The 25,114-nt window shown below is 46.1% G+C and overlaps 1 protein-coding gene across 4 annotated transcripts in view; it reads right to left on the bottom strand.

Moving 5' to 3' along the window:
• The window catches only part of RB1CC1 (RB1 inducible coiled-coil 1), a 486,536-nt gene that overhangs the window by 283,959 nt on the left and 177,463 nt on the right, over positions 1-25,114 (bottom strand). For all 4 annotated transcript variants that reach the window (XM_069220165.1, XM_069220164.1, XM_069220163.1 and 1 more), the window contains exons 11-12: positions 13,559-13,620; positions 9,869-9,972 (exon numbers count right to left, since the gene is read on the bottom strand). In XM_069220165.1, the coding sequence (XP_069076266.1) occupies positions 9,869-9,972; positions 13,559-13,620 (166 nt within the window). The remainder of the gene's footprint in view (positions 1-9,868; positions 9,973-13,558; positions 13,621-25,114) is intronic.

Raw genomic sequence — 25,114 nt, forward strand, 5'->3', positions numbered from 1 at the left:
AGGCATAGTTTAATGGTTAACCAATGCCACCCCGGCTGAGGCTTTTCTAGAGGAAGTGTATCATGTTCGCACCGCTTCATCTCGGTTATCACTGTCGGGAGCAATATAATTGGCGAACAGGCATAAAGTACTATTGCTGATCTATCACAAAGGCAATCTCCTCGGATCAAGGTACTGGGAATTTTAACAAGTTATTTCTCAACATCTGGATACTTTAAGGCTGAGATGTTATAGAAAACCCAGGCGTTTAGCACTCACATGTTTATCTGTCGAGTGTCCACTAAGTTTTTCTGCCTTCAAGATTTAGAGTCCAAAAAGGCATAATGATGTAATAGAGATGTCTATTGAAAGAAGCTCCTATTTTGTTCCTATTTGTTGAGATAGAACATGGAGGCGGTGCTATCAGTTTGAAAGAGTCTGGCACACAGCTTACTGAGCAAGAATTTTAGAGCCAGATTGTTTACTTTTAGCCTTTTCATGCTGATGTGCTGAGCTTCTTTGATGTGATGTATCTACTTGAGAGTATTATAACTATTGTCTAACGGATGGTAAACGTGGAGCAATTTCAAAAGAAGTATTTTGATGTAATTAGAACAGAGGGGCTTTACAATAATATTTATCAGTATGCACTTTAGAACAATGGCTTTTGGTGGAGTTATGACTTCCTATATTCCTAACAAGTACAATGTTTTAAGACTGGTATTTGAGTTTAAAACGGTCTTCTATCTATGTAGTATATTTATGACATAAACAGAAGACCGTTTATATTTAAGGTAGTTATTTGAGATGTTATACATTTTGTGAATTTAGAGGTTACAGGAAAAATACAATAAGTATTTATGCACTTGTACTTGGATCACTGACACAGTATCTAAGCAAATATCATTTGACACAAATATTGTGTCAAAAATATTGTTTACCAAAATTTCATGTTCCTATACTTATGATGGCAAGTACAAAAATACTGGAAATAAAATATTGATTTACACTAATATGTGACAAAAACATACACAAACACTGCTTTTTAATATACACCTAATTAGTGTGAAGTAGTACATCTTATATAACCTTAATGTAATGTAAATTACATAAATTCCACTTATACCTAACTCTATATATAAATATAGAAACACACACAAGTGATTATTTATGGGTTCAGCACCTCCTAATGTATATATTTTCACCGAAAAAAAACAAAGGGTAATGTGACGTTATAGTTAGGTGTTCTAATAATACATTATAAACACTAATGTCTAAAAAGATTTAAAGAAAACACTGAAATTAACTAGTTACAGTTTACTGATCTATTACTTGCCACCCTGCTATACTCTGCTTTTGAACTCACATATTATATCACTTATGCCGGGTTCAATTACATTATTGAGGACATCACTGACGACATCTTAAATAACATCATAGATGACATCATACAATCATTCTGACACTGTCCTTTAGGGTTTGTGGCATTGATATGATTCAACACACTACAGCTGTGGACACTATTTGTTCACCCTTATGGGATTAACCACTAAAAGACTGTAAATTACCTGCAATTTTAAGTCAAGAAATTGACCAATAGGCATTTGTCACTGAAAACACACCTTCTGCAAGGCCCTGGGTAACCCTCTGTACTTTAGTAAAATACACTACACAAGTTTCTGAGATGTGCACGTCGGCATACAGCCTTGGACCTAAGCTTGCAACACTAGTGACAGTTCAATGAACTGTAAGTGGGACTCCCCTACACTCTACATTATTCAAAATTCTAAAGTGCCTCAAAGTCTTCAGCATAGTTCTGGAAATAATTACCTACATCTTATAAAAGTCTGTGATACATAGAGTTTGTCTATAGCACTGGATTGCAACTATTTAATGTGGGCATGTGCCCAGATATTCACTGCTGGATACAGTATTGTTAGGGAGGTTTAGTCTTTCTGAGATACTGTTTCAATAGCCTTTGGCTTTAAGCCTCAAACTTCTTTCAAATATACCTCTGCAACCCATATAAGGTGCACTCAAACTTTACATTGTTTAACAGGGAGTAATACTAGCATTCAAGCTTCAGTGAATTGTTACAGGGTGCATCACATAACTTTCAACATGCCAAATCACACTAGCTTCCAGGGCTTAAACTATTTCCATGCTACGGACCTACGTGTATTCTCAGTAACTCTAAGCTGTACATGACTATTGTGTCATTAGTGAAGTCATCAATGATGTCATTTGATATATCATGAGTAATGTAATATATAAGATCTTAAGGAGAGCACAGCTGAAATGGAAGCTAATGTTAGCTCAGTAAACCAGAACTGGTGATTTTGAGTTTTTTTTACGTTAAATTGTATATAATAACAACTAAATAAAACATCATTTTAACCTTTGTTTCTATTCAGCGAATATGTAGGGTTTTTCAAAATAACAAAACATCTTCTTACATTGCCTAACTACAAATTCACCTTAACCTTTGTTTTTTCAGTGAATTTCTAGGGTTTTTCAGCATGTAAAGGTATTTTATTACTCTCCCAGACCTAAAAAAATCTACTCGCCCGCTATGGTGAGTCATATTTCATCAGCTCGAGCCATTTTTAGGACCCTTCTGGCAAGCTGACAAAGAACGGGTGTTCTGTTCAGTCAGAAACTGAATTATCATTTAAGATGCCTTTAAATCTTATTCTTGTCACATATGCTCTGTGAGACAGAGGTCAAAGGTCAGTTTGTCTTCTTGCAATGCAATTACTTTTCATTGTGACTGCAGAGTTCCAGGATTTTGTAACAAACTGTCTGACCTGTGTGAAATGAAAGGTTGTTGGTATCAGGTTTTTCCTAAAACACAACATTTATATAACTAAGCCAACTTTAAAAACAGTTCAAAACATTTTAATGTAGCTATTAAAGACTATTTTTGTATTTCTGTGTGATAACAAAACTTTTAATAGGATAAAATAAATTAGAACACTATACTTGGTGAAGTGCAAATGATAAATGTTTTCTGAAACCCAATTTTCACAGATCTAGTTTTATCAATAAAACTGTGAGTTAGGGGAAAGGTTTTAGAACATTGTAGGAAGCTGACCTGGCTTATAGTGGGTACCCTGTGGTACTTACACCCTGTGCCAGTTCCAGTTATCCCTTATTCGTAGAATAGGGGTGTTTCTAGCAGCTTAGGCTGATAGAAGGTAGCTATGGCAAAGCAGCTTAGGCTGAACTAGGAGACATGCAAAGCTCCTACTATACCACTTATATCATATAGCACAATATCATAAGAAAACACAATACCCAGAGTTACTAAAAATAAAGGTACTTTATTTTTATGACAATAAGCCAAAAGTATCTCAGAGAAAACCCTCACTTGGAAGGTAAGTAATGTACACAAGTTATATGTACACAAACCCAAAACAGGTAACACTAAGAAAAGTAATGCAAACAATGTAGAATCACAATAGGATGCAATAGGTGAACATAGGTCTAGGGGCAACACAAACCATATACTCCAAAAGCAGAATGCGCATCACAAATGGACCCCAGACCTATGGGACTTGTAGAGGGTTGCTGGGACTGTAAGAAAACAGTAAGTGTAGGAAGTTGGCTCTGTATGCACTATTTCAAAGTAAGGAATAGTATGCACAGAGTCCAAGGGTTCCCCTTACAGGTAAGATAGTGGCAAAAAGAGATAATACTAATGCTCTATTTTGTGGTAGTGTGGTCGAGCAGTAGGCTTATCAAAGGAGTAGTGTTAAGCATTTGTTGTACATACACACAGGCAATAAATGAGGAACACACACTCGGAGACAATTCTAGGCCAATAGGTTTTTGAATAGAAAAATATATTTTCTTAATTTATTTTAAGAACCACAGGTTCAAATTCTACATGTAATACTTTGCATGAAAGGTATTGCAGGTAAGTACTTTAGGAACTTTGAATAATCACAATAGCATATATACTTTTCAAATAAAACACATATGGCTATTTTAAAACTAGACACTTAGTGCAATTTTCACAGTTCCTAGGGGAGGTAGGTAATTGTTAGTTCTTGCAGGTAAGTAAACCACCTACGGGGTTCAAGTTTGGGTCCAAGGTAGCCCACCGTTGGGGGTTCAGAGCAACCCCAAAGTTACCACACCAGCAGCTCAGGGCCGGTCAGGTGCAGAGTTCAAAGTGATGCCCAAAACACATAGGCTTCAATGGAGAAGGGGGTGCCCCGGTTCCAGTCTGCCAGCAGGTAAGTACCCGCGTCTTCGGAGGGCAGACCAGGGGGGTTTTGTAGGGCACCGGGGGGGACACAAGTCCACACAGAAAGTACACCCTAAGCGGCACGGGGCGGCCGGGTGCAGTGTGCAAACAAGCGTCAGGTTTGTATTTGAAATCAATGGGAGACCAAGGGGTCTCTTCAGCGATGCAGGCAGGCAAGGGGGGGGCTCCTCGGGGTAGCCACCACCTGGGCAAGGGAGAGGGCCTCCTGGGGGGTCACTCCTGCACTGGAGTTCGGATCCTTCAGGTCCTGGGGGCTGCGGGTGCAGAGTCTTTACCAGGCGTCGGGATCTGAGGAGCAGGCAGTCGCGGTCAGGGGGAGCCTTGGGATTCCCTCTGCAGGCGTCGCTGTGGGGGCCCAGGGGGGGCAACTCTGGCTACTCACGGTCTCGCAGTCGCCGGGGAGTCCTCCCTGAAGTGATTGTTCTCCACAAGTCGAAGAGGGGGCGTCGGGTGAAGAGTAGCAAGTCTCACGCTTCCGGCGGGAAAACACAAGTTGTTTCAAAGTTGCTGCTTTGTTTCAAAGTTGCAGTCTTTGGTGAACAGGGCCTCTGTCCTCAGGAGTTCTTAGTCCTTCTAGAGCAGGGCAGTCCTCTGAGGATTCAGAGGTCGCTGGTCCCTGGGGAAAGCGTCGCTGGAGCAGTGTCTTTAGAAGTGGGGAGAAAGGTCGGTAGAGCTGGGGCCAAAGCAGTTGGTGTCTCCGTCTTCTCTGCAGGGTTTTTCAGCTTAGCAGTCCTCTTCTTCTTAGGTTGCAGGAATCTGAGTTCCTAGGTTCAGGGGAGCCCCTAAATACAGAATTTAGGGGTGTGTTTAGGTCAGGGAGGGCAGTAGCCAATGGCTACTAGCCCTGAGGGTGGCTACACCCTCTTTGTGCCTCCTCCCAAGGGGAGGGGGTCACATTCCTATCCCTATTGGGGGGATCCTCCATCTGCAAGATGGAGGATTCCTAAAAGTCAGAGTCACTTCAGCTCAGGTTGCCCTAGGGGCTGTCCTGACTGGCCAGTGACTCCTCCTTGTTTTTCTCATTATCTCCTCTGGCCTTGCCGCCAAAAGAGGGGCCGTGGCCGGAGGGGGCGGGTAACTCCACTAGCTGGAATGCCCTGTGGTGCTGTAACAAAGGGGGTGAGCCTTTGAGGCTCACCGCCAGGTGTTACAGTCCTGCAAGGGGGAGGTGATAGGCATCTCCACCCAGTACAGGCTTTGTTACTAGCCACAGAGTGACAAAGGCACTCTCCCCATATGGCCAGCAAAATGTCTCGAGTGTGGCAGGCTGCTAAAACCAGTCAGCCTACACGGGTAGTTGGTTAAGGTTTCAGGGGGCACCTCTAAGGTGCCCTCTGGGGGTGTATGTTACAATAAAATGTACACTGGCATCAATGTGCATTTATTGTGCTGAGAAGTTTGATACCAAACTCCCCAGTTTTCAGTGTAGCCATTATGGTGCTGTGGAGTTCGTGTTTGACAGACTCCCAGACCATATACTCTTATGGCTACCCTGCACTTACAATGTCTAAGGTTTTGCTTAGACACTGTAGGGGCACAGTGCTCATGCACTGGTGCCCTCGCCTATGGTATAATGCACCCTGCCTTAGGGCTGTAAGGCCTGCTAGAGGGGTGACTTATCTATACTGCATAGGCAGTGTGAGGTTGGCATGGCACCCTGAGGGGAGTGCCATGTCGACTTACTCGTTTTGTCCTCACCAGCACACACAAGCTGGCAAGCAGTGTGTCTGTGCTGAGTGAGGGGTCCCCAGGGTGGCATAAGATATGCTGCAGCCCTTAGAGACCTTCTCTGGCATCAGGGCCCTTGGTACCAGGGGTACCAGTTACAAGGGACTTACCTAGATGCCAGGGTGTGCCAATTGTGAAAACAAAAGTACAGGTTAGGGAAAGAACACTGGTGCTGGGGCCTGGTTAGCAGGCCTCAGCACACTTTCAATTCAAAACATAGCATCAGCAAAGGCAAAAAGTCAGGGGGTAACCATGCCAAGGAGGCATTTCCTTACAGTAAGGGTGTCCAATTACCCCACCCCAAAACCCTGAAAAGTAGGAGTAAAGTTACCCTACTACCCCACAAAAAAAGACACAATAGTCGTGATAGGGGGATTCTGCAAGAACCACAAGCACCAGCAAAACACTGAAGATGGATTCCTGGACGTGAGGACCTGCAAGGCAAGGGGACCAAGTCCAAGAGTCGCGATAGTGTCCGGGGGGGGGCAGGAGCCCAGGAAACCCCGGATGAAGGTGCAAAAGGGCTGCCTCCGGGTGGAAGAAGCCGAAGATTCTGCAACAACGAAAAGGGCTAGGAACTTCTCCTTTGGATGGAAGATGTCCCACGGCGTGCTGGATGTTGTAGAAGTGTTTCCACGCAGAAATACCGCAAACAAGCCTTGCTAGCTGCAAGGGTCGCAGTAGAGGTTTTTGGGTGCTGCTGGGGACCAGGAAGGACCAGGATGTCGCCCCTTAGAGGAGGAGACAGAGGGGGCGCTCAGCAACTCAGGAGTCACAAAAAGAGGGTCCCACGACATCGGAGTCCAACTCAGAGGGTTGAGCACTGCAGGACGGAGTGCTGGGGACCCAGGCTAGGCTGTGTACAAAGGAATCCTTGGCGAAGTGCACAGAAGCGGGAGCAGATGCAAATAACACAGTACACAGGTTTGCTGTCTGGTGTGGGGAGGCAAGAACTTACCTCCACTAAACCTGGACTGAAGGACCACTGGACTGTGGGAGTTACTTGGATCTAGCTCCTGTGTCTCAGGGACCACACTCGTCAGGATGAGAGGGGACCCAGAGGACCGGTGTTGCAGTCTTTTGGTGCCTGCGTTAGCAGGGGGAAGATTCCGTCGACCCACGGGAGATTTCTTCTTGGCTTCCAGTGCAGGGTGAGGGCAGACAGCCCTCAGAGCATGCACCACCAGGAAACAGTCGAGAAAGCTGGCAGGATGAGGCGCTACAATGCTGCTGGTAGTCGTCTTGCTACTTTGTTGCGGTTTTGCAGGCGTCCTGGAGCAGTCAGCAGTCGATCCTTGGTAGAAGTCGAAGAGGGAAGTGCAGAGGAACTCTGGTGAGCTCTTGCATTCGTTATCTGAAGAATACACCAGAGGAGAGACCCTAAATAGCCAGAAAAGGAGGTTTGGCTACCAAGAAAGGAGGTTTGACTACCAAGAGAGGTAAGAGCCTATCAGAGGGGGTCTCTGACGTCACCTGCTGGCACTGGCCACTCAGAGCAGTCCAGTGTGCCCCCAACACCTCTGAATCCAAGATGGCAGAGGCCTGGGACACACTGGAGGAGCTCTGGGCACCTCCCCTGGGAGGTACTGGTCAGGGGAGTGGTCACTCCCCTTTCCTTTGTCTAGTTTCGTGCCGGAGCAGGGCTGGGGGAATCCCTGAACCAGTGTAGACTGGCTTATGCAGAGATGGGCACCATCTGTGCCCATCAAAGCATTTCCAGAGGCTGGGGGAGGCTACTCCTCCCCAGCCCTTCACATCTATTTCCAAATGGAGAGGGTGTAACACCCTCTCTCAGAGGAAATCCTTTGTTCTGCCTTTCTGGCCCAGGGCTGCCCAGACCCCAGGAGGGCAGAATCCTGTCTGAGGGGTTGGCAGCAGCTGCAGTGGAAACCCCGGAAAGGCAGTTTGGCAGCACCCGGGTTCTGTGCTAGAGACCCGGGGGATCATGGAATTGTCCCCCCCAATACCAGAATGGTATTGGGGTGACAATTCCATGATCTTAGACATGTTATATGGCCATGTTCGGAGTTACCAAGGTGACGCTACACATAGGTAGTGACCTATGTGCAGTGCACGCGTGTAATGGTGTCCCCGCACTCACAAAGTTCGGGGAATTTGCCCTGAACGATGTGGGGGCACCTTGGCTAGTGCCCGGGTGCCCACACACTAAGTAACTTGGCACCCAACCTTCACCAAGTGAGGGTTAGACATATAGGTGACTTATAAGTTACTTATGTGCAGTGAAAAATGGCTGTGAAATAATGTGGATGTTATTTCACTCAGGCTGCAGTGGCAGGCCTGTGTAAGAATTGTCTGAGCTCCCTATGGGTGGCAAAAGAAATGCTGCAGCCCATAGGGATCTCCTGGAACCCCAATACCCTGGGTACCTAAGTACCATATACAAGGGAATTATATGGGTGTACCAGTGTGCCAATGAGAATTGGTAAAATTAGTCACTAGCCTGCAGTGACAATTTTAGAAAGCAGAGAGAGCATAAACACTGAGGTTCTGGTTAGCAGAGCTTCAGTGATCCAGTTAGGCACCACACAGGGAACACATATAGGCCACAAACATATGAGCGCTGGGGTCCTGGCTAGCAGGATCCCAGTGACACATATCAAACACACTGACAACATAGGGTTTTCACTATGAGCACTGGGCCCTGGCTAGCAGGATCCCAGTGAGACAGTAAAAACACCCTGACATATCCTCACAAACAGGCCAAAAGTGGGGGTAACAAGGCTAGAAAGAGGCTACCTTCCTACAAATATTTCTTGGAAATTTACTGTCAGTAAGTGACAGTGCGCTACCACATCATGCTTTAGTAATATACTTATTAAAAGTGAGTGTTTAAACATGCACTGAGAAATGCCCCTGCCCTTATTGCAAAGCTATTAGTAAACTAAGAGGCAAGCCATGGATCATGTGTACCCTATATGTGGGCTAGATTTATTATACATGGGAGCAAATGTTTAGTGTATTTAACCAAACAAAAGAGGATTTTCTTTTTTTTATAGCAGAAATGCCAAACTCACATATTTGAAGGTGCATTCGTATGTGAGAATGAAGAAAAAATTACTCTGTAAAACACAATATTTGCCTACGATCACACAATTTGAGACGCATTTCCAGGTCAAGTACATTACAGTTAGGTCGAGTAGATTATTCAAGCTACTCGAACTGCAGGAATAGTCAAATTTTATGAGTTTTCAAGGCCTGAGTGAAAAATATGCACTCGGGCAGATCAACTGGTATGCATCTACAAGAACTTGGACCTTACTTTTAAAATTGAAGAGATCTGGAAATAAAAGGATTTCAAATCACCACAATGATTATAATGTCAAAGCCCTTTTTTATCAAAATTTCCAACGTTTAAGCAAAGCAGACTACAATAAAAATTGAAGTTGGCATTAATTATTATTAATCTAGTGTTTTTTGTTTAACTACACAGGAAGATACTTTAAATAGGATTGCAGTTCAATTTCTGCACAAAAAGAAATTACATACAAAACCCATTTAATAAATGCTCAATTATTAACAAAAGTGTCATATGGTGACAACCTGAATAAAAGCACTCTTCACAAATTATCATCAAGTTGTATTTGATTCGCTGAAATAATCAATTCACAGTGAAAAAAAAAAATAGGAAACCATTTCGAGTAAATGAAGTAAGCCCACTGTCAACAATTATTGAGCTTGCCGAAAGATGAAATGTGTTTTTAATTCATCCCATGTCTTTTAAAAGAGAAGGGTATTTGTAATGAGAGAGATCTCAAACAGTTTATTTTGACTAGGGTGATATAAAAGTATTTCTCTTTTATCACTGAGTGCAGAAAATAAAACAGAAAAGCTAATGCAATCTATTAATCAAAATGATATCAAACTTACCTGAGGAATAGCTGAACTTCTGGAGGACAAAGAGACTGCAGAAACTGCAAGTCTGTTAACGAGATATCTGGAAGCTCACTGTCAAACTTTCGAGGCTTTCGAGTCTGTGTAAATGATAATGTATTTGAATTTTTGCATGGATTCTTCAACCACTACTAACAATATTACTTAACGATATCAGAGGTTAAAGATGAGGTCAAAGGGTACAGCAAACAGAAACCAATGGCCAGCTTTAAAAAATGATTTACCAAGGGAATATGGAAAACATTACTTACCTAAAACAATCAGTTTGTATCCTGTAGTGCTGTGAATTGACAAGCTGGGCATACTCCTAACAACTTCCTTTTAGGGGAGGTTTGGAGTTTCAGTTTCGGGTGACTAGTGGCAAAACCTCTCTAACCACATTGCACCCGGACCCACCTCGGTATTACAGGCTGCAATGTTACAAGTTTCAATCATATGTAGCTCTAGAATCACAGGCTGTCCATAGACTGAATTTTACCTAAGAGCGCGATTGTGGTGCCATTTTAATGCATGAAATGTGTCATTGCAAAGGTATGAAATGAAGTATGTATGTGGCAAAAGGTAACTGTATCTAGCAATCCACCTTGTTATAGCTGCCTTTCAGATGGATTTGTCAATATGGGGCTGTACAAAAGCAACAAATAACTGGTTGGGTTTTACTAACGGACTGAGTACAGCAGGATAGTACATAATGGGCACACAGAAGAATATGTGTGCAGCTTTTCCTGCTACCGGCTGAGGCTGTGGTAGTTGAATGAACTGACTGATAAAACAAAATGTTGAACTACTGTGGGTAAAAAACAAGGGTGAGTGTGTAGCACAATACTGTCCTTAAGTACACATAGAACAAGTTACTTACATTTGGTAACAATTTATCTGGTAGAGACATATTCTAGTTGCATATTCCGTAACTTAAAATTTTCCTCCCAGTGTCGGACTGGATGCAGATTTTTTTCTTTCAAGCAGTACCCTTGCGATCCATCAGTCGAGTACGCATGCGTCATTGGCTTTGTGGACGCTGTGGTGACATTGCGGTCATATATAGGCGCCACCCCACCGCGCTGACGTCAGTTTCATTCCACGTCTTGACTGTGCTGCTTCGGTGCCTGCGGACTGCAAGGGAGTAGCTCCTCTACTCCAAGGGAGATTGCTGGCAATTTGCGAAGGGCTGGCAGTCTAGTGGAGTTTTTAGCAGATGCTCAAGTCTTCAGTTCTGGCTTTCTCACTGCTCTTCTTTGTTCGTTTCTTCTTGACCCGTCGAATCGGAGTTCCTGGCATCAGGGGTGTCTCCTAAATACTCAATTTAGAGGCTTTAAGGGGAGTGACAGGTAGTAGCCAATTGGTGACTACACAACTTATATGACCACTTCCTGTGGGGAGTGGGCATAACCCTGACCCAGTGAGCCTAATTCCATGAAAAACCAAGATGGAGGAATTCTAAGGTTCGTGTTCACACTAGGTAACCCACCTTAGGGGTGGAACTAGCCTGATAGGTACCACTCCTCCTGACAAGCTAATTTCCCCACCTGCCATGGTGCCAAATGGGCCAGGGGCAGAGGGGTGGTATCTGCACTGACTGGGGAAGACTGGGTTGTATAACAAAGAAGGCAGGGGCCTTTGAAGTGTCTTGCCTTGATATGCTGGTAACTAGCCATCCTGCTTGACGCAGGTGGTAACATCTCTGCCCGGAGCAGGCTTTGTTTCTCACCTCAGAGAGCGTGGGCTCTCACCCCAGGGAGTCACAAACTAGTCTGTGGTGGTAGGTTGGTCAGGACCAGTCAGCCAGTACACTAGTAGTTGGTAGGTTTTCAGGGGCACCTCTAAGATGTCCTCTGGGGGCATGTTTTAATAAATCCATCACTGGAATCAGAATGAGTTTATTAATATGAGATGTTTGATACCAAAGATCTTGGGTTTCAGTGAAGCCATCATGTAGCTGGGGAACTTGTAGTTACCAGTGTCCAGCACATGTACTTGAAATGGCTTTCCTGTCCACTTTTAATATCTAAGAATCGACTTAGACATCACAGGGTTATATCGGCTCAGGCAGATATGTACACACATGTAGTATAGTGCTCACTGCCTTAGCGCTGTAAGGACTGCTGTAGGGGTGACTTACCTATACTGCATGCAGTGTCTGTAGGCATGTCACACAGGACGTGTGCCATGTCATGTTTTCACTTTTATCTGCACCATGTCACACAGGCACAATACATGCTGCAGCTCTCAGGGACCCTCTTTAGTACTCCATGCCCTAGGTACCTGGGGTATCATTTACTAGGGGCTTACAGGGGTGCTAAAGGTATTGCCAATTGAGGGGAACAATTGTACAGTTTTAGGGAAAGAGATAGGGAAATAGATCTGGCATTGGGGACCTGAATAGCAGGAAACCAGTGCACTTTTGTCAAAATTGCTTCAAATACCAGGCAAAAAGTGGGGGGGACCATGTAAAAAAAGGGGCAATTTCGTACAACACACAACAATGGAAGTTCACCTGGATGCAAAACGTCCTTGAATTCGAATGAAAGACTACCAACCAATTCTGTCATACTCTTTGGTTCCTGGCAATATAACTTAGCAACTCAATATTCTGAATGTGCTTATCCCCTGCGTTATCAGAAATGGAGGAAAAGCTCAGAGAAATATCATGGACCTGGCAATCAAAAACACCCTGGAAGATTATCTTTGCAGTATCTAAAACAGAATTTCACATATTTGCCACTATTGAAAATGTCTTTGTGGGGCAGATATCAAACAAGGTGTGGAACTGTTGTGAAACTAATTTTATAAGGTCTTCTATCGAGAGTTAGCTCCTGTATTTTTGCACCCATTTACAATACCTCTGTGCTGCTTGTAGAGATTTTTAATCACATCCATTTTTCTAGATGAACAACACAGCTCCAAAATGTTTATGATGTGGTCCTTATAGCTTACTGCACAATGCCACTTTTTGGTATGATCCCTCAAATGCACTCCCAATTCCAGAATAAATACACAACTGACCTCTATTACTTGGAGTTGAGGCTTTTTAAAGACAGTGCCCCAAATTATGCAGTCTGAATGTTATGCCACCATCTCAGAAATGGTCTTTGAGAAGGAGGAAACCAGACATCATGTTTGTCTCAATTTTTTTAATGTTTCACAGTTTCACCAGTAATTCTTGTAGAAAATGAATATGCAGCCATAGTTTGGCATTAATTGTGTGCAAAAAAATCTTGTTCCTAGCCAGGACCCAAAATGTTCAGTGAAGTAAATCTTCATCAAATTCTGATTCTAACTAAACATATGCAAGGTTACAATTGTTAAAAAACACATTTTAAATTCAGTGGGTCATTCTGCTCATTGACTGTATTAAAGTACAACATGGCTAAGGAATACATTGGCTCTACTAAGCCGCTGAAATGTCTTAGCACATTAAGGGCCAGATGTACCAAAGGATTTTACCCATTCTGTGTCTATGGGAAAAAGCTTTCATACATATGGCCCTAAGTGCCTACTCATGAAGTCTGGTGTGAGCTGCAGATCAGGAATCTGAATCCCAGCTAGCGCAACTCAGTGTTTCTTCATTCCATCGATGATGAACTGAGAATTACTGAAGAAAAGCAGCATCTGTCCTTTAAAAAACACTTAGAAATCAACATAATATTTAGCAAAGTGTATACTTACACAAAAGGATGAAGGCCAAGAGTCAAGACCCCTGAACAGACGATTTCTTAAAAAAGATTTTCCTGTGTTAGAAAAAAAAGAAAGTAGAAAAAAATCAAGAGCACATAGTGAAAGACATGTTAACCTTAAGCGCAGAATCAGTTGGTAATCTATGTACTGCATTTGCTACTCAGAAACAGCAATTAAAACCACATCATGCAGAACAGCAGACAGCTGTATGAGCTGGCAGGCCTAGTACACAATGAGTATGGGCCCTGAAGTGCCAAAGGTAAGTGCTGCCCTGCCTCCATAGTCCCCATAGTGAGATAAAGTCATCTTTGCAGAACAGATATAAAATCTTTTAACCCCTGGTTACGTCCACTGGCACAGTGGCAGGGATGGAAGAGGAAGCCCTTCTGTAAAGAAATGGCTCCCTGTTGCAGTTACCCCCCACTTTTTGCCTGATACTGATACTGACTTGACTGAGAAGTGTGCTGGGACCCTGCTAACCAGGCCCCAGCACCAGTGTTCTTTCACCTAAAATGTACCATTGTTTCCACAATTGGCACAACCCTGGCACCCAGGTAAGTCCCTTGTAACTGGTGCCCCTGGTACCAAGGGCCCTGATGCCAGGGAAGGTCTCTAAGGGCTGTAGCATGTCTTATGCCACCCTAGGGACCCCTCACTCAGCACAGACACACTGCTTGCCAGCTTGTGTGTGCTGGTGGGGAGAAAATGACTAAGTCGACATGGCACTCCCCTCAGGGTGCCATGCCAACCTCACACTGCCTGTGGCATAGGTAAGTCACCCCTCTAGCAGGCCCTACAGCCCTAAGGCAGGGGGCACTATACCACAGGTGAAGGCATAGGTGCATGAGCACTATGCCCCTACAGTGTTTAAGCAAAATCTTAGACATTGTAAGTGCAGGGTAGCCATAAGAGTATATGGTCTGGGAGTCTGTCAAAAACGAACTCCACAGCTCCATAATGGCTACACTGAATACTGGGAAGTTTGGTATCAAACTTCTCAGAATAATAAACCCACACTGATGCCAGTGTTGGATTTATTAAAAAATGCACACTGAGGGCATCTTAGAGAGCCCCCTGTATTTTACCCAATTGTTCAGTGCAGGACTGACTGGTCTGTGCCAGCCTGCTGCTGAGAGACGAGTTTCTGACACCATGTGGTGAGGGCCTTTGTGCTCTCTGAGGACAGAAACAAAAGCCTGCTCTGGGTGGAGGTGCTTAACACCTTCCCCCTGCAGGAACTGTAACGCCTAGCAGTGAGCTTCAAAGGCTCAGGCTTCGTGTTACAATGCCCCAGGGCACTCCAGCTAGTGGAGATGCCCGCCCCCTGGACACAGCCCCCACTTTTGGCGGCAAGTCCAGGAGAGATAATGAGAAAAACAAGGAGGAGTCACTGGCCAATCAGGACAGCCCCTAAGGTGCCCTGAGCTGAGGTGACTCTGACTTTTTAGAAATCCTCCATCTTGCAGATGGAGGATTTCCCCAATAGGGATAGGAATGTGCCCCCCTCCCCTCAGGGAGGAGGCACAATGAGGGTGTAGCCACCCTCAAGGACAGTAGCCATTGGCTACTGCCCCCCCAGACCTAAACACACCCCTAAATTCAGTATTTAGGGGCTCCCCAGAACCTTGGAACTCAGATTCCTGCAACCTAAGAAGAAGAGCACTGCTAAGCTGAAAAGCCCTGCAGAGAAGACGGAGACACCAACTGCTTTGGCCCCAGCTCTACCGGCCTGTCTCCCTCCCTTCTAAAGACACTGCTCCAGCGACGCTTTCCCCAGGGACCAGCGACCTCTGAATCCTCAGAGGACTGCCCTGCTCTAGAAGGACCAAGAAACTCCCGAGAACAGCGGCCCTGTTCATCCAAGACTGCAACTTTGTTTCCAAAGAAGCAACTTCAAGACAACTGCGTTTCCCGCCGGAAGCGTGAGACTTGCTACTCTGCACCCGACGCCCCCGGCTCGACTTGTGGAGAAACAACACTTCAGGGAGGACTCCCCGGCGACTACGAGACTGTGAGTAGCCAGAGTTGCCCCCCCCCGAGCACCCACAGCGACGCCTGCAGAGGGAATCCAGAGAGTCCCCCTGACCGCGACTGCCTGACTCCCAGATCCCGACGCCTGGAAAAGACTCTGCACCCGCAGCCCCCAGGACCTGAAAGATCGGAACTCCAGTGCAGGAGTGACCCCCAGGAGGCCCTCTCCTTTGCCCAGGTGGTGGCTACCCCGAGGAGTCCCCCCCCCACCCCCCCTTGCCTGCATCACTGAAGAGACCCCTTGGTCTCCCATTGATTTACATTGGAAACCCGACGTGTGTTTGCACACTGCACCTGGCTGCCCCCGTGCTGCTGAGGGTGTACTTTCTGTGCTAACTTGTGTCCCCCCCGGTGCCCTACAAAACCCCCCTGGTCTGCCCTCCGAAGACGCGGGTACTTACCTGCTGACAGACTGGAACCGGGGCACCCCCTTCTCCATTGAAGCCTATGCGTTTTGGGCACCTCTTTGACCTCTGCACCTGACCGGCCCTGAGCTGCTGGTGTGGTAACTTTGGGGTTGCTCTGAACCCCCAACGGTGGGCTACCTTGGACCCAAACTTGAACCCCGTAGGTGGTTTACTTACCTGCAAAAACTAACTAACTCTTACTCCCCCATGAACTGTTGAAAATTGCACGGTCTAGTTTTAAAATAGCTATATGTGATTTATTTGAAAACTGTGTATGCTATTTTGATTATTCAAAGTTCCTAAAGTACCTACCTGCAATACCTTTCATTTGAAGTATTACATGTAAAATTTGAACCTGTGGTTCTTAAAATAAACTAAGAAAATATATTTTTCTATACAAAAACCTATTGGCCTGGAATTGTCTCTGAGTGTGTGTTCCTCATTTATTGCCTGTGTGTGTACAACAAATGCTTAGCACTACTCCTTTGATAAGCCTACTGCTCGACCACACTACCACAAAATAGAGCATTAGTATTATCTCTTTTTGCCACTATCTTACCTCTAAGGGGAACCCTTGGACTCTGTGCATACTATTCCTTACTTTGAAATAGTGCATCCGAGCCAACTTCCTACACCTTCCTCTTCCACCGCCGCCTCCCCCACCCCCCTGTAATGACATCGGCGATCATTACAGGTTGCTGGTCGCACTGGAAGCCATTTGCTTCCAGTGCGACGAGGGAGAAACTAGTGAGTTTCTGCTCTGGTGGGGGGTTTGGAACAAAGAGGCACCGGGGGAAAGGAAAGGCTTTTCCTTTCCCCCGGTGTCTCTTTGAGCATTCCTGCTGCCCAATCACATTGCGATCGGGCAGCAGGAATGCCCATTAGACGCCAGAGATTTTTTTTTTCTTCTTTATTTATATTGTTTTGTGTCGGGGAGCGGCCATTTCGAGGGCATGTTTGTTGTGGCCATTTCTGCCCCCCTTGGGGGCAGATCGGCCTATTATTTGTAGGCTGTTCTGCCCCCAAAAACCACTAGACCCCAGGGATTTTTTTATTTTATTTATATTGTGTGTTGGTGTATGGGAGCGGCCCCTTGGGCAAGGGTCACTCCCATTTTGGGGGCATGTTACCTGTTGGCCAGAAACCACTAGAACGCCAGGGATTTTTCAAATATGTTTATTTATGTGGGGGGGGGGGTGCATTGAACTGTTGGCCCTCCCCTTTGGGGGCACCTGTACCAAGGCCATTATTTTTAGGCTGATCTGCCCCCAAGGGGAGCAGAAACCACTAGAACGTCAGGGATTTTTTTAAATATGTTTATTTATGTGGTGAGGCGTCCCTTTGGGTAAGGGGGCGCCCCCCAGAGGGGGGCATTGAACAGTTGGTCATTTCTGCCCCCCTTCGGGGCAGAGGGAGCAGATGGGCCTATTGTTTTTAGGCCCATTGCCCCCAAGGGGGGGAAGAAGCCACTAAGGCACCAGGGATAGTGTGTGTGTGTTTTTTTTGTTTTTTGGGGGGGATGGTTCCTTGGGCAAGGGTCGCTCCCAATGAGGACACACTACTAAAAGGTATTGTCTGCCCTCCTTGGGGCAGATAGGCCTATTTTTTAGTAGGCCCATCTGCCCCTATGGCAGAATCCACTTAGGCACCAATTTCTAAATGCTTGATGGTGGTGTGTTTGTCAACTGACGAAGTATTTGCATTTGTGATTAAAATAAAATTCTCCTTTTTGTTCTAGTTCAAAGCTTTTGCTTTTTTTGCTGTGGCTCCTTGCGGTTTTGGCAGTGGTTGACCTGCGGTTTGCATAGTTGCATGTTTTAGGTAAGTAAAAACAATTTACTCCAAAGGAGTATTGTTGCCATGCATGAATGACATGTTTGTAGGTGGTGTACTAAATGCAGGAATGTGTGTGAAATTTTACTTAGATTTGTGCACAATTATATTTGTGTTGTCTTATTTCTAATTTGCTTTTCTTTCTTTCTTTTTAATGGGATATCATTGATGATTGCTGTGTCTGTGCAGAGTAGTTGCTGGTGAGTCAAACTTTTACTGGCAAGTGAGCTGTATAGTTTTTGAGTTTATAACTCTTACTGATAAAGCTACACTTTATTACTTATCTTACACAGTGCTGGTTGTTGGTGGTGCATTTGTCCATTTAATTTTCGTAGGAAAGATCACGGCTAGCCGCAGGATGACGGATCAGCAGGTGGTTGATATGCTGTAAGGAAATGCCTCCTTGGCATGGTTGCCCCCTGACTTTTTGCCTTTGCTGATGCTATGTTTACAATTGAAAGTGTGCTGAGGCCTGCTAACCAGGCCCCAGCACCAGTGTTCTTTCCCTAACCTGTACTTTTGTATCCACAATTGGCAGACCCTGGCATCCAGATAAGTCCCTTGTAACTGGTACTTCTAGTACCAAGGGCCCTGATGCCAAGGAAGGTCTCTAAGGGCTGCAGCATGTCTTATGCCACCCTGGAGACCTCTCACTCAGCACAGACACACTGCTTGCCAGCTTGTGTGTGCTAGTAAGGACAAAACAAGTAAGTCGACATGGCACTCCCCTCAGGGTGCCATGCCAACCTCTCACTGCCTATGCAGTATAGGTAAGACACCCCTCTAGCAGGCCTTACAGCCCTAAGGCAGGGTGCACTATACCATAGGTGAGGGTACCAGTGCATGAGCATGGTACCCCTACAGTGTCTAAACAAAACCTTAGACATTGTAAGTGCAGGGTAGCCATAAGAGTATATGGTCTGGGAGTCTGTCAAACACGAACTCCACAGCACCATAATGGCTACACTGAAAACTGGGAAGTTTGGTATCAAACTTCTCAGCACAATAAATGCACACTGATGCCAGTGTACATTTTATTGCAAAATACACCCCAGAGGGCACCTTAGAGGTGCCCCCTGAAACTTAACCGACTGTCTGTGTAGGCTGACTAGTTCCAGCAGCCTGCCACACTAGAGACATGTTGCTGGCCCCATGGGGAGAGTGCCTTTGTCACTCTGAGGCCAGTAACAAAGCCTGCACTGGGTGGAGATGCTAACACCTCCCCCAGGCAGGAGCTGTGACACCTGGCGGTGAGCCTCAAAGGCTCACCCCTTTGTCACAGCCCAGCAGGGCACTCCAGCTTAGTGGAGTTGCCCGCCCCCTCCGGCCACGGCCCCCACTTTTGGCGGCAAGGCTGGAGGGAACAAAGAAAGCAACAAGGAGGAGTCACTGGCCAGTCAGGACAGCCCCTAAGGTGTCCTGAGCTGAGGTGACTCTAACTTTTAGAAATCCTCCATCTTGCAGATGGAGGATTCCCCCAATAGGGTTAGGATTGTGACCCCCTCCCCTTGGGAGGAGGCACGAAGAGGGTGTACCCACCCTCAGGGCTAGTAGCCATTGGCTACTAACCCCCCAGACCTAAACACGCCCTTAAATTTAGTATTTAAGGGCTACCCTGAACCCTAGAAAATTAGATTCCTGCAACAACAAGAAGAAGGACTGCCTAGCTGAAAACCCCTGCAGAGGAAGACCAGAAGACAACAACTGCCTTGGCTCCAGAAACTCACCGGCCTGTCTCCTGCCTTCCAAAGAACTCTGCTCCAGCGACGCCTTCCAAAGGGACCAGCGACCTCTGAATCCTCTGAGGACTGCCCTGCTTCGACGACGACAAGAAACTCCCGAGGACAGCGGACCTGCTCCAAAAAGACTGCAACTTTATCCAAAGAAGCAGCTTTAAAGAACCCTGCAATCTCCCCGCAAGAAGCGTGAGACTTGCAACACTGCACCCGGCGACCCCGACTCGGCTGGTGGAGAACCAACACCTCAGGGAGGACCCCCGGACTACTCTCCGACTGTGAGTACCAAAACCTGTCCCCCCTGAGCCCCCACAGCGCCGCCTGCAGAGGGAATCCCGAGGCTTCCCCTGACCGCGACTCTCTGAAACCTAAGTCCCGACGCCTGGAAAAGACCCTGCACCCGCAGCCCCCAGGACCTGAAGGACCGGACTTTCACTGGAGAAGTGACCCCCAGGAGTCCCTCTCCCTTGCCCAAGTGGAGGTTTCCCCGAGGAAGCCCCCCCTTGCCTGCCTGCAGCGCTGAAGAGATCCGTTGATCTCTCATAGACTAACATTGCAAACCCGACGCTTGTTTCTACACTGCACCCGGCCGCCCCCGCGCTGCTGAGGGTGAAATTTCTGTGTGGGCTTGTGTCCCCCCCGGTGCCCTACAAAACCCCCCTGGTCTGCCCTCCGAAGACGCGGGTACTTACCTGCAAGCAGACCGGAACCGGGGCACCCCCTTCTCTCCATTCTAGCCTATGCGTTTTGGGCACCACTTTGAACTCTGCACCTGACCGGCCCTGAGCTGCTGGTGTGGTAACTTTGGGGTTGCTCTGAACCCCCAACGGTGGGCTACCTTGGACCAAGAACTGAACCCTGTAAGTGTCTTACTTACCTGGTAAAACTAACAAAAACTTACCTCCCCCAGGAACTGTGAAAATTGCACTAAGTGTCCACTTTTAAAATAGCTATTTGTGAATAACTTGAAAAGTATACATGCAATTGAAATGATTCAAAGTTCCTAATGTACTTACCTGCAATACCTTTCCAACAAGATATTACATGTTAAATTTGAACCTGTGGTTCTTAAAATAAACTAAGAAAAGATATTTTTCTATAACAAAACCTATTGGCTGGATTTGTCTCTGAGTGTGTGTACCTCATTTATTGTCTATGTGTATGTACAACAAATGCTTAACACTACTCCTTGGATAAGCCTACTGCTCGACCACACTACCACAAAATAGAGCATTAGTATTATCTATTTTTACCACTATTTTACCTCTAAGGGGAACCCTTGGACTCTGTGCATGCTATTCCTTACTTTGAAATAGCACATACAGAGCCAACTTCCTACATTGGTGGATCAGCGGTGGGGTACAAGACTTTGCATTTGCTGGACTACTCAGCCAATACCTGATCACACGACAAATTCCAAAATTGTCATTAGAAATTGATTTTTGCAATTTGAAAAGTTTTCTAAATTCTTAAAAGACCTGCTAGGGCCTTGTGTTAGATCCTGTTTAGCATTTCTTTTAGAGTTTAAAAGTTTGTAAAAGTTTGAATTAGAACCTAGAACTAGTTGTAGATTCTTAAAAAGTATTCCAACTTTTAGAAGCAAAATGTCTAGCACAGATGTGACTGTGGTGGAACTCGACACCACACCTTACCTCCATCTTAAGATGAGGGAGCTAAGGTCACTCTGTAAAATAAAGAAAATAACAATGGGCCCCAAACCTACCAAAATACAGCTCCAGGAGCTTTTGGCAGAGTTTGAAAAGGCCAACCCCTCTGAGGGTGGCAACTCAGAGGAAGAGGATAGTGACTTGGAGGAAAATTCCCCCCTACCAGTCCTATCTAGGGAGAACAGGGTCTCTCAAACCCTGACTCCAAAAATAATAGTCAGAGATGCTGGTTCCCTCACAGGAGAGACCAACACCTCTGAAATCACTGAGGATAACTCCAGTGAAGAGGACATCCAGTTAGCCAGGATGGCCAAAAGATTGGCTTTGGAAAGACAGATCCTAGCCATAGAGAGGGAAAGACAAGAGATGGGCCTAGGACCCATCAATGTTGGCAGCAACATAAATAGGGTCAGAGATTCTCCTGACATGTTGAAAATCCCTAAAGGGATTGTAACTAAATATGAAGATGGTGATGACATCACCAAATGGTTCACAGCTTTTGAGAGGGCTTGTGTAACCAGAAAAGTGAACAGATCTCACTGGGGTGCTCTCCTTTGGGAAATGTTCACAGGAAAGTGTAGGGATAGACTCCTCACACTCTCTGGACAAGATGCAGAATCTTATGACCTCATGAAGGGTACCCTGATTGAGGGCTTTGGATTCTCCACTGAGGAGTATAGGATTAGATTCAGGGGGGCTCAAAAATCCTCGAGCCAGACCTGGGTTGACTTTGTAGACTACTCAGTAAAAACACTAGATGGTTGGATTCAAGGCAGTGGTGTAAGTAATTATGATGGCTGTACAATTTATTTGTGAAAGAACACCTGTTAAGTAATTGTTTCAATGATAAACTGCATCAGCATCTGGTAGACCTAGGACCAATTTCTCCCCAAGAATTGGGAAAGAAGGCGGACCATTGGGTCAAGACTAGGGTGTCCAAAACTTCCACAGGGGGTGACCAAAAGAAAGGGGTCACAAAACCTCCCCAGGGGAAAGGTGGTGAGACAGCCAAAAATAAAAATAGTCAAGAGTCTTCTAAAGGCCCCCAAAAACCTGCACAGGAGGGTGGGCCCAGAGCCTCTTCACAAAACAATCCTGGGTACAAGGGTAAAAACTTTGATCCCAAAAAGGCCTGGTGTCGAAACTGTAGTCAGTCTGGACACCAAACTGGAGACAAGGCCTGTCCCAAGAAAAGTTCCACTCCAAACTCCAATCCAGGTAACACTGGAATGGCTAGTCTCCAAGTGGGATCAACAGTGTGCCCAGAGCAAATCAGGGTCCACACTGAAGCTACTCTAGTCTCTGAGGGTGGGGTGGATTTAGCCACACTAGCTGCCTGGCCTCCTAACATGCAAAAATACAGGCAGCAGCTCTTTATTAATGGGACAAGTGTAGAGGGCCTGAGGGATACAGGTGCCAGTGTCACCATGGTGACAGAGAAACTGGTTTCCCCTGGCCAATACCTGACTGGAAAAACTTATACAGTCACCAATGCTGACAATCAAACTAAAGCACATCCCATGGCAATGGTAACTTTAGAATGGGGAGGGGTCAATGGCCTGAAACAGGTGGTGGTCTCCTCAAACATCCCAGTAGACTGTCTGCTTGGAAATGACCTGGAGTCCTCAGCATGGGTTGAGGTAGAGCTAAAAACCCATGCAGCCATGCTGGGTATCCCTGAACTGGTGTGTGTAAAAACAAGAGCACAATGCAAGGCACAGGGTGAAAAAGTAGAGCTGGAGTCTGGAAAAATGGCCCAGCCTACCAAGAGAAAAGGAAAGTCAGTTGGGAAACCAACTGCAACACAGTCAGAAAAAGAGAACCTCTCTTCTCAGGAAGAAGTTCTGCCCTCTGAGGGAACTGAGCCTTTGGAGCTTGAACCTTATCAGGTTGAGCTCTTAGGCCCAGGGGGACCCTCAAGGGAGGAGCTGTGTAAGGGACAAGAAACCTGTCCCTCTCTTGAAGGCCTTAGGCAGCAAGCTGCTGAAGAGTCCAAGGGCAAGAAAAATGGAACACATAGGGTCTATTGGGAAGATGGACTCCTGTACACTGAGGCCAGAGACCCCAAACCTGGTGCCACTAGGAGAGTGGTAGTGCCTCAGTCGTTCAGAGAGTTTATTCTGACCTTGGCCCATGATATTCCCCTTGCTGGGCATTTGGGACAAACCAAGACGTGGGAGAGGTTAGTCAACCACTTCTACTGGCCCAATATGTCCCAGAAGGTGAAGGAGTTTTGCCTCTCCTGCCCCACCTGTCAATCCAGTGGTAAGACAGGTGGGCACCCAAAGGCCCCCCTCATTCCACTTCCAGTGGTGGGGGTCCCCTTTGAAAGAGTGGGTGTGGACATAGTTGGTCCACTAGAACCTCCCACAGCCTCAGGAAATATGTACATCCTAGTAGTAGTGGATCATGCTACTAGGTATCCTGAAGCTATTCCCCTTAGGTCGACTACTGCCCCTGCAGTAGCCAAGGCCCTCATTGGTATCTTTACCAGAGTGGGTTTCCCTAAGGAGGTGGTGTCTGACAGAGGTACCAACTTCATGTCAGCATACCTAAAACACATGTGGCATGAGTGTGGAGTGACTTACAAATTCACTACACCATACCATCCACAAACTAATGGCTTAGTTGAGAGATTCAACAAGACATTAAAAGGCATGATCATGGGGCTCCCAGAAAAACTCAAAAGGAGATGGGATGTCCTGTTGCCATGTCTGCTTTTCGCTTACAGAGAGGTGCCACAGAAGGGAGTAGGATTCTCACCCTTTGAACTTCTGTTTGGTCACCCTGTAAGGGGACCACTTGCTCTTGTTAAAGAAGGCTGGGAGAGACCTCTTCATGAGCCTAAACAAGACATAGTGGACTATGTACTTGGCCTTCGCTCTAGAATGGCAGAGTACATGGAAAAGGCAACCAAAAACCTTGAGGCCAGCCAACAGCTCCAGAAGTTTTGGTATGACCAAAAGGCTGCACTGGTTGAGTTCCAACCAGGACAGAAAGTCTGGGTTCTGGAGCCTGTGGCTCCCAGGGTACTCCAGGACAAATGGAGTGGCCCTTACCTAGTGCTAGAAAGGAAGAGTCAGGTCACCTACCTGGTGGACCTGGGCACAAGCAGGAGCCCCAAGAGGGTGATCCATGTGAACCGCCTTAAGCTCTTCCATGACAGGGCTGATGTGAATCTGTTGATGGTAACAGATGAGGATCAGGAGGCAGAGAGTGAACCTCTCCCTGATCTTCTGTCATCAGACCCAAAAGATGGCTCAGTAGATGGAGTGATCTACTCAGACACCCTCTCTGGCCAACAGCAAGCTGATTGTAGGAGAGTCCTACAACAGTTTCCTGAACTCTTCTCCTTAACCCCTGGTCAGACACACCTGTGTACCCATGATGTGGACACAGGAGACAGCATGCCTGTCAAAAACAAAATCTTTAGACAGTCTGACCATGTTAAGGAAAGCATCAAGGTGGAAGTCCACAAGATGCTGGAATTGGGAGTAATTGAGCGCTCTGACAGCCCCTGGGCTAGCCCAGTGGTCTTAGTCCCCAAACCTCACACCAAAGATGGAAAGAAAGAGATGAGGTTTTGTGTGGATTACAGAGGGCTCAATTCTGTCACCAAGACAGATGCTCATCCAATTCCTAGAGCTGATGAGCTCATAGATAAATTAGGTGCTGCCAAATTCTTAAGTACCTTTGACTTGACAGCAGGGTACTGGCAAATAAAAATGGCACCTGGAGCAAAAGAGAAAACAGCATTCTCCACACCTGATGGGCATTATCAGTTTACTGTTATGCCCTTTGGTTTAAAGAATGCCCCTGCCACCTTCCAAAGGTTGGTGAATCAAGTCCTTGCTGGCTTGGAGTCCTTTAGCA

This window comes from Pleurodeles waltl, chromosome 2_2 (genome assembly GCF_031143425.1).
Source record: "Pleurodeles waltl isolate 20211129_DDA chromosome 2_2, aPleWal1.hap1.20221129, whole genome shotgun sequence".
Classification (NCBI taxonomy): domain Eukaryota; kingdom Metazoa; phylum Chordata; class Amphibia; order Caudata; family Salamandridae; genus Pleurodeles; species Pleurodeles waltl.